Below are 15434 nucleotides of genomic sequence, written 5' to 3' on the forward strand. Positions count from 1 at the left end.
TCTTCAATTAGTTTCCACCGTCCCCCTTCTCGTACCAAGCTTCTTCCGCAACTGGACTCCTTTACCTTCGCCCCGGGCACCTTGAGCTCCCGCTAGTTCCCTCGGACCGTCCCTGTCCCCAGGATCGGGCCCGTAGGGTACGCTAGGTGCGGGGGTGGGGGCAGGAGACGGCTTCACCTTCCTCCCCCCTCCCCCCAGTCTTGCCCGGGAGTGAGCGTCTCTGCAGCCCCGAGCTCTCCACGCTCGGGATGCCTTATGTGCCGGGCTCCGGCCTCACGCTCCCCGGGCGCGCCCTCATTTCCCTCCGCCTCCCGTCCTGCCAGCCGGCTTCCCGGCTTTGGACCTGCCGGAGGGGGAGAATCCGGGAGCGGGCGGGCTCTCCGCCTCCGCCTCCTCCCTGCTCTGTGCACGCCCACTGCGTGTGTATGTGTGTGTGCGTGAGAGAGCCAGCACACACACATACACACGCACATACACACGCGCGCACACACGCGCGCACGCGCGCGATAGCGGGGCGGGGAAGCCTGGCTCGGCTAGGAGAGCGGAGCGGCGCTGGTCACTCCCAGGACTTCGCTCGGCTCTCTCGGGCTCTCTTAGCGTTCCGGCTCTCGAGGGCGGCGCGCCCCGAGGCACGCAGGCGGCTCCCTGGTTTGCTCCCACCCACGGTCCCTCCCCTCCGGGGACAGGATGAGTGGGCTGACAGCTCGCCAGCGTTTCTGAAGCCGGAGGAGGACGGACGGAGGAGAGAGCCGCACGCCCTCTCTCCTGCCCGCCGGGACCGGAGCAGAGCAGGAACCATGAAGCCCGCTCCGTGGAGGATCCTTCCCTCGCTGCTGCTGTGGCTCCTGCTGGAGGTAGGGGCTGGGGAGCGGGGCTGCCCGATAACCTTCGCAGATTTGTCCTGGAAACGCAAACAATAACCCAGAACTAAGCCGGGGCATGGCAAGTTCGGGGACCGGCTGCCTGCCTCGCCGATCGCCTGGGACAACCCCACCCCGAGGACACCAGGGCGTTGGTTTGGGAACCGGGGCTCACCGGAGGCACCCATATCTAGATGCATGTATGCCAGCCAGTGTGTAGGCTAGTTTAGTCGTGCTGAGACACCCTAAAAAGGGAATCTGCCGTACCTCACTCTTTCCCCGACTCCCCTTTTTCTTCCTGTAGTCAGTCACCTCCCGGCTGGAAATCCTGCTTTATTTCGGTTTCTTCTCTCCGGTGCGGAGGAATCGGGTACCTTTTGGAAAGGAAAATTTGGCTGGCGCTAGCCTAGGAACGAGTATTTTGAGCTGAGAAAGGTGGATAGAGAAAGGCCTTCTCTCACCTAGAGATTGTAGGGAAAGAACTATTATCCCCCCAGAGGCATCCCGGGGAGCAACCCTGTGCATAAGGTTATTAGGAAGTCTTTTTCTTATTGAAACTGACGGGCCCTGAAATGCGTCTGGTCCTCGTGCGGCTGGTTCACCTTGATCTCTTGTAGAGCAGGTGTACATTTAGAGAATTTCAAGGCGATTCTGCTAACATCTCCGCCGAAAGTAAGGGGGGGAGGGGGTTTGGGGGGAAATCCAAGAACCGGCCCTGCATGCTTATTAAAAAGGAAAGCTGCCAGTTTGAGAAGGTGTCCAGAAACCGGCACAGAAATAGAAAAAGGCTTGTTGCTCTGTGGAAATTGACTCACTTAAGTAGTGAACATATTGAGCCACGTTCCTTTTCTTGGAACGGATTGAGGTTGTAAGCTTCCTAGCTAAATCTGATAAGGCCTGCGCACAGATTGAGGTTAGGGCTGGATTGGAAGTTGGATCCCCGTTTGGACTCTTGCCCATTTGTTGATGGAGTGTGTTCTCCAAAGTGGGCAGGAGCCAGAACTCGGTGGGGATGGTGTGGCTGAATAGGACTGCTGAATTAACTTTGTTCTTAGCTTCAGTCATTTGGGATGAAGCATTAGTTAACATATAAACTAAGAGTGGGAAATGAGGAGCACCCTAACTCATTGAATTTTGTATTACAAAGCACTTCGGGGAAAATTGCAAAAAAAAAAAAAAAAAAAAAAAACCAATCACCTTTCCTTTTTGTGAGGGTCTACGTTCATTCAGCAAAGGACTAGCTTTTCTCCCCCTTTCTCCTTTTAATAATAATAATAATATTTTTTGCATTTTGAGAGAAAATTTTAGTTCTTGTGAAAAGACTAGTCCATCTGGTTTAAACCCAGGCAGGTTGCCATAAAAGTTTCTCCCGCAGAGCTCTGACAACATGCTCCTACTTCTTTCTTATCATAGACTTCCCTGTTTTGATTTGGTTTGGGTAGAAAAATGCCCTCTTGGCTTGTTTTTTAAAAAAAATCACAGTGTGTGTGTGTGTGTGTGTGTGTGTGTGTGTGTGTGTAAATACATGTGTTGTTTGTTTGTTTAAGATTTGAAAAAACTTAGAAAGCTTAGTTTCATTGAACTCACAGGTGCCTTTAACAGAGAAGAAAAAGGAGAGGCAATTGTTTAAATAAAACTTCATTATGTATATGCATTAATGCACACGTTACATTTTAGGCCTTAGGTAAATTAATTTAGCATTATTTCTACTTTGAGATCACCTATTATCTTCTTCTAAGTGAGTAGTCAGTTATGCTACTACCAGTCTTTATCTTATCAGGAATACATTATTTTTCCAAAGTATTTTTATTGGAGGGAAATACATCAGAGCCATCACTGAAAAGAAAAGAGAGAACTAGCTTTAGGGCAAAGTAGTACAGTGATAACACCCTCCTAATGAGAAAGGCTGGCAAACAAAGCTCAACATCTGGTTCTTTGGGAACTTCTGGAAGATTGACTAAATTTTTGGCCCTGTCCCGGTTAATGGTGGATTGTTGTGTTGACAGCTTGTAAATGATGATAATACAAACTCCTCAGCTAGGCATTTAAAACTCTTCACAATCTGGCTCCCATTTACCTTTCCAGACTTATTTTGCCTCACTCCCCTTCATGTACTCTGTGTTCCAGCCAAACTGCACAATTAATTGTTGTCTCCCATCTCCCGTGCCCATGTCTGAACTGCCTGCCCTCCATTAGAATGCATCTAATTCCTCAGTTCTTAGAATTTCTAGCTTCTTTTAAAGCTCTACTCAGGTGCTGTGTCCTAATGGAAGCCTTTATTGATTTCCTCCCAGATGTTATTGCTCTTTTTTTTTTCTCCCCAGATTATCTCATAGATATCTATCTGCTTACATTTTAAATCCCTTAGTAGGATATAAGGTCCTTGAGAATGGGGGCTTAAAAAAAAGTTCTCTAACAATTTTTGTCCTAGAATCCCCAGTACTTAGCAGAATATTTTGCATGCAATAGGGGTTTAATTGGATCCTAGTTTTTATAGGAGGCAGGGGTCTTAGAGACCATGTAATCAAACACCCTCATCTTACATATGAGGAAACTGAGGTAGAAGTTGAAAGATTTGTCCAGAGTCCACAGCTAGTAATTATCCAAGACCAGATTTAAACAAGAATCTTATTAACTCTAGGCTCAGCATTATATCCACTGAATCACTAAGCTGCTAGAAAAATAATGTATATAAAAACTTTTGGAATTCTTCTTGCTGGGTTTTATACTTGAGGGTTTTTTTGGGGGGTATATTCATGTATATATACACATATGTATATACACACATACATAATACACATATGTGCAAATTATGTTATATATTATATATACTAATTATGCATTATACACACAATTTATGTACATACACATACATTTAATATATATATGAAATATATATTTTTCTCTGTGTCTATTTCTTCACCCAGAATCTTACATGATTTTTAAAATTAGAAATCAGTCACTTAAATTCAGTGTACAAGGAAAATTACTGTTAATATGCTTGTTATAGGAAAAGGACTCGTCATAAAATAGGGGTAAGAAATAAGGCAGGGAAACGGTACAATTCCTTCCCGTTGAAAGCCATGGGTAGTAATGTAGATTTTAGAGGAAGATTCTGTTCCCTTTTCATGAACCCCAAGCCTAATGGGATCTTTAACAGGGTTGGGTATTTGGGAATTAGACCCATGGCACTGAAATTTAGAGGAGTGTGCTAGAGGAGAAAGGTAACTTTGTATTCTTGACTATAGCCTGATTAAAATAGAAATGCAAAACACATTTTTAAGCGTTTACTCTGCCATGCTAATAGGGATAGAGCTATCCAAATATCAATTTCATTTCCCCATTAGCTACCTCCTTCCCCTGTGAGCTTTTCCCTGACCTGATCCCACCTCATTTCCCCTCCACGTGACTTCCCTAGCAATTAGACCTGTGGTATCCACACCCTCGACTGAATTGATGTTTTGTGGAATGCTACTTTCCTACAAAAATCGCTAATTATAGCTCTGGAGATCATTCACCAAGAAGGCACAAGGAAGCCCACGATTTAAAAACAAATCAGAAAAGACACATAGATACAAATGTGTATCATGCAGATCTGGAAAACAGTAGCCTTGGAGTGATACTCCTACTCATGAAGAATGGAAACTACCAACTCCTGGGAACCTAACCATTTGGTTTGTCCTTCAGACTAAAGCAGATCAGGGGCAATAACAGTATAACCTGAGGACTAACTGAGTATTATTGCACAAGGGACCTTCTCTTCCCAATGAACTTGTGAGCTTTTGGGGAATACTGGAATTCAGTAAATAGACAATGAAGAGTGCATGTGAGTTTCCTTTGTTCCTGTCCTCCCTCTCTTGCACTCTTGTCCACAATTCCTACCATAAATGGACAGCCAACTGCTTATGTTTTAACTGGGAGGTTGGGGATCTTGAAGCTTTAATAAAAAATGACATGCTAGGATGTATTTGGCTACCCGATAATTAGGGGGATTTAGTCTAGATTGCATCTAATATGGACTTTTATCATGAGTAGAAATTTGGGGAACTGTTATTAAATCCCTACTGTAAGCAAGGAAATGTGATGGACTCAAGGAGAGAGAGAGAGATCCATGAAACTTATTGTGATCTAGTAGGGGAGTTAGACAAACAGACAGACACAAACACACACAGAGAATACAGGGGTTAAGAGAAGTCTGAAGAGAAAGAACATTTCTGTCCTGGGGAAAACTGGGAAGGCTTTGTGGATTAGATAATACCTTGTCAGCAGGAGATCAGTGGATAAGATGTCTAGGAAGACCTGAGTTCAAATATGGCCACAGACATTAGTTGTATGGTCCTGGGCAGTTCATTCAATCTTGGTTTGCTTTAGTTTCCTCATCTGTATTATGGGATAATAATTGCATCCACTTCCCAGGGTTATTGTGAGGGTCAAATAAGATGAAAATTGTTTTTAGAAAAAGCACTTAGCACAGTGCCTGGTACATAGTATGTTTTATGTGTGTGTGTGAGTGTGTATGTGTGTGTATGTGTATGCAGGCCTGTGTGCCTTTATATATGACTATATAATGTATATTTCCCTTCCCCTTTCATTTACCTGAACAAAGTCTTAAAGTATGTTTGGAATTTTAATAGCTAGAGGTTTGGAAGGAGTATATTTCAGACTTAGGGAGTTTCTTTTTAAAAAAAGTTATTTATATCTTTAGTTTTGATATCATAGTTACTTTTCAGACATTACTTTCTCCTACTTCTTTACCCCTTCCATTGAGCCATTTCTTGTTAGAAAGAATTTATTTATTGGCAAAAGCAACCATATAGAATAATCCTGGTTGATAGTGTCCACAATATTCCATACCTGTAGCTCCCTATCTTTCTGAGAGGATAGAGATACACTTTTTTGCCATTTTAGTTATTGCAGTGTTTATTTCCTTTTTTTCATTTGCATTATTGTAGTCACAGCAGAGTTCTTTCTCACTTGGTATTTCCTCTGCAAAGGTCATTTTGATAATATATGAAAAAGTAATTAATAATACTTTTTTTAAAAAGTATATTAAAGTATATAAAGTATAAAAGTTCTCTTGTATACAAACTGTTTGTATTGGACTTTGAATCCAATAGTACAGTGCCTGGCACTTTGTAGGGGCTTAATAAATGCTTGTTGCTGACTTGAAAGCAGAGCCTTTTTATGTTTTAAATTTTCTTTGTATCCTTAGCTCTTAGCACAGTGCCTGGCACATTATAAATCCTTTTTACTGACTTGTGGACAGAAGGTAGAAATCTCTGGATGAGGCTGCTTTGCATATCCTAGGGATTAGTAGAACAAACATCATATTGAGCCAGGAGACTGGGTGTAATTCTGATTCTGTCACTCATGCCTTACTGGAACTTGGGCAGTTCTCTTAACCTTTTGTGAGTCCCAGTTTCCTGACTTGTAAAATGAAAGGGTCAGCTTAACCCAGCATCTTAAACTGTAGTTTGCAACTCCATGTGGGGTCTCATAACTGAATGTAGGGGCCACAAAATTATGATTTATTATCAGTAAATGTTTGATTTGTATACCTACTTTATATACCTGAGCTTGCATAAAAATTTCTCAGGCAAAAAGGGATGAGTAGAAAAAATTTAAGAAGTCCTGGGCTAGAGAATCTCTGAAATCCTTTCCAGCTCTGTGATTCTGTCACTTAAATCAAGTGCTCTCCTTACCCCAGGAATGGTCTTTTATTTATCAGTTTTGAATATGAACACTTGAAGTCCAACAAATGAAGAGTGAAATCTGAGACTTAATAGACATTTCCCTAAAACCTGAGTATTTAGGATAGGGATGCTCAAAATTAGAAGACATTTCAAGAATTTTTTTTCTCCTCTCCTCCACAGATCCTTACACCTCTTTTACTAGATGTTCTACAGTGCACCAAAATCCTCTTTATGTGGCAAATACTGCCTGGTGGTATACTCCTTTAACACAATCCCATCCAATTCTTCTTACTCCTGGGGGTCCATTTTAGAATCTGAGCAACTTGTAGCTTAGACAAGGAAGAGAATTTTTAATAAAGTTGTTTTCCTTTGAGAACCTTTATGGGAGTCTAGTTAGGATGAAGGAAGATCATCTCCTACCAAATAACAGTGAGCTCTTATTCCTAGAGCAGCTCTGAAGTAAATGAAAGGGATAGGAAGGAGATTAAGGTCCAGACCAGGAGTGGGCTAATATGGCTCTGGATTGCTGCCTCGATGCTGCCCAGCTCAAAAGTGGAGTAGGATGTAGCCTGTGCCATGTCAAGGGGATAGAGAGAGTAGGATAGTATCAGCATCCCAACTTGAGAGACAATATGATCCATCAATAATCCTGGAGTCCAGATACCTGAGTTCAAATCCTGTTTTGAACACTTAACTAGTTGTGTAATTATGGGCAAATCCCATAATCTCTCAGTCTCAGTTTCCTCATCTCCATAATGGGTATGAAAGTACTTGCACTTGACCCCCACTTGCAGTGGGGTCACTGGCTTGTTATGAGAAAAGCACTTTCGAGACTTTAAAGTTTTTAGCTGAATTATTATGACTTGCTCTTGGAAGTTAGGCTTTCAAACATGGAAGGAATAGTATCAACCATAAAGTCCAATAGATGTTCGCATTTTTCTGCAGAGTAATGAGGTCCAGAGAAAGAGTAAGAAATTTTCAGGGATGTTCTGGGAGTTGGTGATGGAGTCAGAGACAGAACGTAGGTGTCCTGGCTCTGAGACCAGCATTCTTCCCATGCTCAAGTTGTTGCCAGAGTAGGGTAACTCTCAGTGGTTTCTCAGTTACATCTCCAGTTTTGCTTCTTTTTTTTTTTTAAATTTACATTCAGTCTCCTTAGTCCTTTGCTGTGTTCAGATGGCATTTTCTGTCCAAAATATATTGGGATTGATTTAGAGCAGTGAACCACTGAGAAGAGCCAAGTCTTTCATAGTTGATCACTGCATGTTCTTGCTGTTACTTGGTTCTACTTCTTTTGCTCAGCATCAGCTCATGTAAATCCAGACCAGTTTGCTTATTTTTGACTTTTAATAAGCCTGGATTAGGGCAGAGGAGCTAAATATGTGCTTCTTTTGATCTAGAGGCTAGTTTTTCATGCTAACATCACGCATAGTACATTACCTGTGCTTTTGCTTCTGGCTTGAATCATTTGATCATGTACTTGAGATATCCCTCTGAGGTAGCTCTCATTAAGAACCCTGCTTTTTTCCTACTTTTCTTGGAAATTGTTTTTCTTTTGAATTTTTTTTAAATACAAGAGTCAAGTGAAAGCTGATGGGGGAGAAGGGCAGCAGGCGTGTTTCCCAGCCTTGCTCTGTGTGTTGATTTTGTGATGCCCTTGGTGGAAGATGCCCTTGGTGAAGGATTTTCTCCATTAATGTACATCAGCACCTTCTCCAGAATTTAGTCTAGAAGAGTTTTCTGGGATTCTCCTGAGATTGTCAGTGACTTGCTTGGGCTCATGCAACCTTTATATTGATGTCCTAACTAGGGTTTAGCCATTTGCCTTTTATCTAACTGACTCGCTCGCCCATGTTACCCCAGAACAAAAAAGGAAAAAAATTCAGGCTTTTCTGTCAGTTCCACAAAGGTGATGAGCACATCTTCTGCTTCCTTAGTAATTTATTGGTCTATACTTGGTAGCTTGCATTCTTCATTCATTTAAGAAAAATTTATTTTATATACAGTTTGTGCAAAGTACTATGCTAGATATTGAGTAGGGTACAAAGAAGAATAAAATATGTTACCAAATTATGAGATTACTGCCAAGTAAGAGAGGGAAAACATAAGTAAATATATCAATTGACATTTATATGGTGTTTTAGATTTTGATTTTCATTTTTCTTGTTTGTGCCTCACATCAGTTCTGTTGCCTATAATTCTGCTCATTTTTCAGATTAGGGACGCTGAAGCTCGGGGAAGTACTATAACATTTAACCCAGGTTTTTCTGACTCCCAAGTCCAACATATTACCTATTATGTTATGTTGCCAATGTCATAAAAGGGATACAAAGATAGGTTTGTAGGAGGAAAAATAAATCACTTCTGAATGAGGTGTTCAGAGAGTTTGACCTTGACATTTAAATTTGGCTTTGAAAGATCAAATATTGTTTGAGATTGGGTCAGGGCTGAGTAAAGGGCATTCCAAGAAATGAAAATGATGTGAGCAGAAGACATGAGGGGAAGTTGGAGATGCTGGCCAGGAAAGTTTGGCTGGGTTTAGAATAATGAAGGAGAATAGTAGGTAGAAAGATACACCTAGACTACCTGGGATACAGACTAAGGGATCTGGACTTAAATCTGTGGACCATCATTAGAAGTCATTGAAAGCTTTTGAGCAGGAGAGTTACATGATCAAAGTTGTGCTTTAGAGAGTAGCAAATTGTCACTTAATATAATGACTGGTATGGTACCTTACTGCCATATCCCAGAAGTCTCCACTAAATCTCTTTACTCAAGGCCAGATTCTGGGACCAATGCCAAAGGATAAATGGAGGTAACTCAGCGTCTTGGGTTTTGTTTAACTTTGTGTCTATAACTGGACCTGTCTTTGCTCCTGAGTCCTTGACGTGGACTCTGGCTCTAGTGCCTTAAGAGCTCTCGGGTCCTTGACATAGACCCCGGCTCTCGTGCCGAAGGGGCTCTCGGGTGACTGGACCCTGGCTCTTGCGCCTTAGGAGCTCTTGAGTCCTAGGTGTGGACCCTGGCTCTCAGGACTTAGAAGAAATGATGGTGATGTAAAAACAAAAGATGTCAATAAAATTTTTAAAAATTATGTGATGAGACAAATTGAGAGAGCTGACTATTATGTCATGAGTGAGAGGATGCTCTTGGGGTCAGGAGATTAAAGAGAATAAAAAAGACCTGGGAGGAGTGTGTGAGAGAAGATTAATAGGGCATCATTAAAAAAGAGACCAATAAAGAGATGAATTAAAAAGGTGGCAGAATGACGGGGAATGGTAAGTTGGGGAAAGCATGAATAACAGGGTCAATCATCACAGAGCAATGACTCTCTAAAACAGATTGACGACCCATTGTTAGGTCCAATACCCCGGGGAAAGGTCAAAGAATGAAGGACTTGAAGATTCAATGAGGGTTCCTTAGTAATTTATTGGTCTGCACTGGTAGCATCATTTAAAAAACACTAAAGTACTATGCTAGATATTGAGTAAGATACAAAGAAGAATAAAACATGAGGGTGTTATTGAAATGGCTGAGTGTACGATGGGAGGCAGATTAACTGTGACTTTGGGCTCAGACCTAGTTTTAAAGTCTTCCTTAAAATCTTGCCTCAGACCCTTATCCCTGTGGCTAGGCCTGCCATTGAATGCTGCTTGCCTCAGTTTCCTCCTCTGTAAAATGGAGATAATAATAATAATAATAATACCTACCTTCCAGGCTTATTGTGATGATAAAATGAGAAGAGTTATCCTCTTACAGACTTTAAAGCTGTCTATTCTGACTGTCACTTTCCAATTGTTGAGCTTGGTTAAATCACACAATCTCTCAGAACCTTATTTTCCACATCTGTAAAAATGATGAGGTTGGTGGAGATCCCTTTCTAATAGTCTATCTTACATTTTTCTGGTTGAATAGGAATGAGGGAGGTAGAGATTTTCAGGGTAAAGAAATTAGGCTAAAATGGGTAAATCTCTTCAATTAGACCTTGTTTTAAGTCAAAACAAAACAAAATAGTCTTTAAGAATAGATACTGAAATGAATCCACTTTTATTTTACAAACTGATTGTTAAGAAGGACTTTCACAATCCTTTAACATTATTATCAATTTGTCACTCCAGGATTCTTAAGTCTGCCATTTCTAAATCTTGTGATATAGGCAATCTGTTATTGGAAGCCAGTAAATGCAGAAATTTACAATGGCTGGTCAGGGGATATAGTGAGAATTTATTTGAACTGCCTATTAAATGCTTTGAATTCCTGGAGCAAAGACGTTATAACAATACCTGGTGTTTTTTATTAATAGCTTGCCACCCCATGGGGAGGTGGGGCACACTTTATACCCTTCTTTATTTCTGAGGGAGATATATTATGGCTTCATAGGAAGCCTATGGAGCAGTAACTGCTGTAATGGAGAACCTGAATGAGAATCAGAAAATAGCTTCCTGGATGCCATATAATTTTCAACTATTTGAAATAGAGTTAAATCTAATATATCACTAAAGTCAGGAGTTGAGATATCCAGACCCTGGGAAGCTGTGCTTAAACTCGAGTGAACAGCTCAGCATAAGAAGGGTGTAAATCCACAGTAAATGGAGAGTGGAGTAAAGAGGGTAAACCTGGTCTAACTTTAACGGGTATTCCACTTTTCTTTAGAAATGTGACTTACACTTTTGGACAAAGCACCTAAGCCAGCAAAGAACCCCCATACTCATAGTCTTTTGCCAAACTGCCCAACAAGTAGAAGTGTCTGCTTTTGGAAATGGAAAACTCTTCACTTTAAAATGAATACTATTTCGCTTTTGACAGCTCTAATTGTTAGGAAATTTTTTCTTTGATTGGGCTCAAATTTGCTTCCTGCCATTCCCCAAATTGATACATTAAATAGATCTTTAAGGATCTGAAAGAGAAGCTGTTCCTTTTAAATGCTTAATTTAGTACTAAGGAGACTAGTAGAGACTTTTGGGACCGCCTATATACTAAAATATCCTAGAGACAAAATTTTAGGACAGACACTGCCTGAATTTTCTGCTCTGCTAGAATAATCTGGAGAGGAGTTTTAAAGAGAAACCCAGTCAGATCTGTGTGGTCTGGAAGTTGTAGTACTTGGTGAAAAGACCATAGGTCATCCTTCAGGCAACTGGCAGTCCTATCTAGGATCATAGAGTTGGAGATAAAGGAGACTTTAGATACTATTTACTTCAAAACTCTCATTTTATAGAAGAAATAGAGAGAGAGAGAGAGAGAAAGAGAGAGAGAGAGAGAGAGAGAGAGAAAGAGAGGGAGGAAAGGAGGAGGGGGAGGGAGAGGGAGAAGGAGAGGGAGAGAGACAAAGTCACAAGCTTAAATAATGTTTGTGTAAAATCATTTTGCTTCCTGTGGTCTCACTAATTCCCTAACAAAGACCAAACAAATGAAACATGTTAAGCTTTACCTGAAGGATTGCTCAGTGATCCAGCTGTGACTTTCAGGGGCTTATTCCCCAATCTGCTACCTAGATTCTGGAAATGATAGGAAGGCACTATGAATCCTTTATCTGTCTTTAAGATCAAGTCATTTTGCTTATTGTGATGTGCAAACAGTGGCTATATACATTTTTCTCCTGCCAAGAAAATTTCATTCTCAAGGGCAAAGCAGAAAAGAAAGATACATTTTCTTCACTGCTGGCATGTTACAGCAAACAGACTTTTTCCCCTCCCAGATGTTGAACGGCTCATTGCCACCGGGGCTGAAGGTGAGCTGCCAGATGGCCCCCAGTTGTCCGGCAGCTCCAGTGCCAAGTGCCCTGCTCCATAGTCCTCAGCAGTACCATTAGGGAGAGGCAGGAAATATACACTTATGTGGTGCCCACTGTGTGCCAGGTACTGTACTAGGCACTTTTGACAAATATTATTTCATTCGATACTCATAGAAACCTTGTGAGATAAGTGAGATATTATCCCCGTTTTACAGGAAACTCAGGAAAACAGGTTAAGTAGTTTGCTCAGGGTGACAAACCAGTAAGTGGCTGAGGCTGGATTTGAAATCAGGATTTCCTAACTCCACATTCAGCACTATGTCCACTGCTGAAATTATATAAGGAATAAAGAGCTGATCTTTGTATTAATGTTTTAAAAATTCAGATCACTACTTGTAGCTATTATGGAATTATTTAGTCTTTCTAAGGGATCTCTAGAATCGATGCTAATTTTTTATGATGGTTGGTGATTTTAAATTTTAATCTATCTCTCTAGATTTAGTTTTTGAATTGGATTTTTGTTCCAGGCCCAGCCTTACCCTTTGTTAGGGTCCCTGGGCTCCTAGGCTGACTTCCATGGCCTGGGCTTAGACCCCACCCTGGATCCTTGTTGATTCAGAGTTCTGGTGGCATTCCAGGACCATGGAGGCCTGGTCTGAGTTGTCCTGGGACAGTTCCTTGGGACTTCTAAGGCCCTCACTCAGCCTTTCTGTCTGCTCTTGAGACTTGCTCAGGCTCAGGGGCCTTCTGCTTTTGCTACCTGTGTACATAGGGACTTGAAAATTATACTACATTTTGCACTGATATAGTTTAATCAAAGCCCAACCTTTGAAAGTCCATTGTAGTTAGTTGATGGGGCTGTGAACCATTTTGGAGAACAATCTGGAGTTATGCTCAAAGAGTTTCAAAACTGCATATACCCTTTGACCCGGCAATACCACTTTTAGAACTTTTTTTCCCAAGGTGATTAGGAAAAAAAGGAAAAGAAATGTGTGTTCTAAAATATTCATGCAGCTCTCTTTGTAATGGCAAAGAATTGGAAATTGGAGGGATGCCCATCAATTGGGGAACGGCTAAACAAGTTGTGGTATATGATTGTGATGGAATACTACTGTACTGTAAGAAATGATGAACTAGTTGATTCTAGAAAAAAACGTGTAAAGACTTGCATTAAATAATGAAAAATGAAATGAGTAGAATCAAGAGAACATTGTATACAGACACAGCAGTAGTGTTTGAAAAACAACTTGAATGACCGAGTTCTTCTGAGTATTATAAATGCTCAAATCAGCTACAAAGGACCTATGAAAAAAAATACTATATAACTCCAGAGTAAGAACTGATAAATAGAAGTCTGCTTAGTATGATTTTACTTATATTTATATATCTCTGTCAAATGCTAGCCTTCTCTGGTGCAGTGTAGGGAGGATGGGAGATAATTTAGAACTAAAATTTTAACAAAAATAAGTATATTTAATTTATAAAAATACAGAAGACAGTCCACTGTAACATAACAATCATCAGTACTCATCTCTGATTGCACATTCCTTGTTTCTGTGACCACAAATGCCTTGCATTGACCCCACTTGATGCCATATCACCTGAACTGAAGATTTTTCTCTGAATCACCTGCTTCGTCCTCCGCAAGCTTGGAGTGTCCAGCTATTCCATGATATAGTGTTCTTGGTCTGGCTTTGCTCCCGCTTTCTTCCCCAGGACTTCCTAGTGTTTTCCTTGCCCTTCCACCTTCCTGCCTGGGTCCCTTCTAGACCCCCTAGCCCTGAGGATGATTCCTCCAGCTTTCCCACTTGCCCTGCTTGGGCTTTCTCCACTTCTGGCCCCCCAACCCAACCATACATCTTTCCCCCAGCTCCTCCCACACCTTTCCCATCTTAGGAATGTATCCTCCTTATTTATAACATGTTCCCATGGCACTGACTGCTCCCTGTCATTTTAAGTGATGTTTTCATTGAACCAATTAACCACATTAGGTGGGGTATGCCAGTAAAATACTCTCCAGGAAGGGAATGTCTATATTTAAAGCAGCTGTATTTTCCCTTTGTGAATTTTCCTATTTCGGGGGAAGTACAAATATTTTGCAGATTGTTTTAAGGAGCTCCCTAGGAAAGTAACCTCCTGATACCTTTAATTTCTGCTGCCTTCCTGTTCTTAGTCTTACATCAGGTTCCCTCATCTCCATGCAGCTGACACTATTCTCCAGAAGGCGAGGTGCTTTCCCACTGCTCAGAACCAACATCTCAGCCAAGAAGGTCCTAGAGTAACTGCAGAAGAAGCAGCTGAACATGGTCCTCAAAGGGGAGTAATCTGAACTAATTGGGTGCTTAAAGAATGACCACTAGCATCTCCAGCCTGCTGGGCTCCTTACACTGAAATGCAGCCCCCTATTTCATCATCAGGGTCAGAAATCCCCTTGTGATGGGATGTTTTTCCTTGGCAAATCCCATATACACTGGTATTTTCAGTTTCCAAATGATGAGGAAACAAGGGAAAAAGTGAAATAATTCCTGTCATTGGAGCTTACAGTCTATTGCCAGTAAATAACAGGTACAGGTAAGTAAATTCAAAATGTACATGAAGGAAATACAAAATAAGGTCAAAGGCGAGGGAGTATTGCTGCTAGTCTTTAGTTCTTGAAGAGGACCAATGACATCAGGAAGTGCTGTCTCAACTTGCAAGTGAATTGGATTTAAGTGAGGAAGAGCTGGGCAGTTGTCAGCTTCATTGTTTTCTCCAGAGTCTTCTCAGAGTTCATTGGCAAGATATAAGGCAAGAGGGCTGGAGATGGCCCAAGGTTTGAGAGAAACATTAATAACTGAGCATGAGGATAAAGGAAGGCCTTAAAATGAGTCTGGAATGGAACTAGGGATTTCAAGACTTGAATAAGAATCCCCTTTCTACAAAGGATTCTTAACCTTAGTTCTGTGATCTTGGTTAAAAAACTATTTCGGTCCTTCTTATTTTAATTATTTTTTTTGCAGTCCTATGTATTTAATTTTATTTTGTGCATTAATAAACGTTACTCTTAAGAATGGATCCATAAAGTTCACCAGATTGCCAAAGTGGTCCATAAAAAATAAAAAAAGAACCCAAGACCAACACGTGATAATCCAACTTCTGTCTGAAGAC

At 41.2% G+C, this 15434-nt stretch overlaps 1 protein-coding gene across 2 annotated transcripts in view; it reads left to right on the forward strand.

Moving 5' to 3' along the window:
* Positions 1 to 233: 233 nt before the first annotated feature.
* VOPP1 (VOPP1 WW domain binding protein) overlaps positions 234 to 15434 on the forward strand; it is a 175301-nt gene continuing 160100 nt past the window's right edge. For both annotated transcript variants that reach the window (XM_012543712.2, XM_012543714.2), the window contains exon 1: positions 234 to 854. In XM_012543712.2, the coding sequence (XP_012399166.2) occupies positions 249 to 854 (606 nt within the window). In that variant the 5' untranslated portion in view covers positions 234 to 248. The remainder of the gene's footprint in view (positions 855 to 15434) is intronic.

This window comes from Sarcophilus harrisii, chromosome 1 (assembly GCF_902635505.1).
Source record: "Sarcophilus harrisii chromosome 1, mSarHar1.11, whole genome shotgun sequence".
Taxonomy (NCBI): Eukaryota; Metazoa; Chordata; class Mammalia; order Dasyuromorphia; family Dasyuridae; genus Sarcophilus; species Sarcophilus harrisii.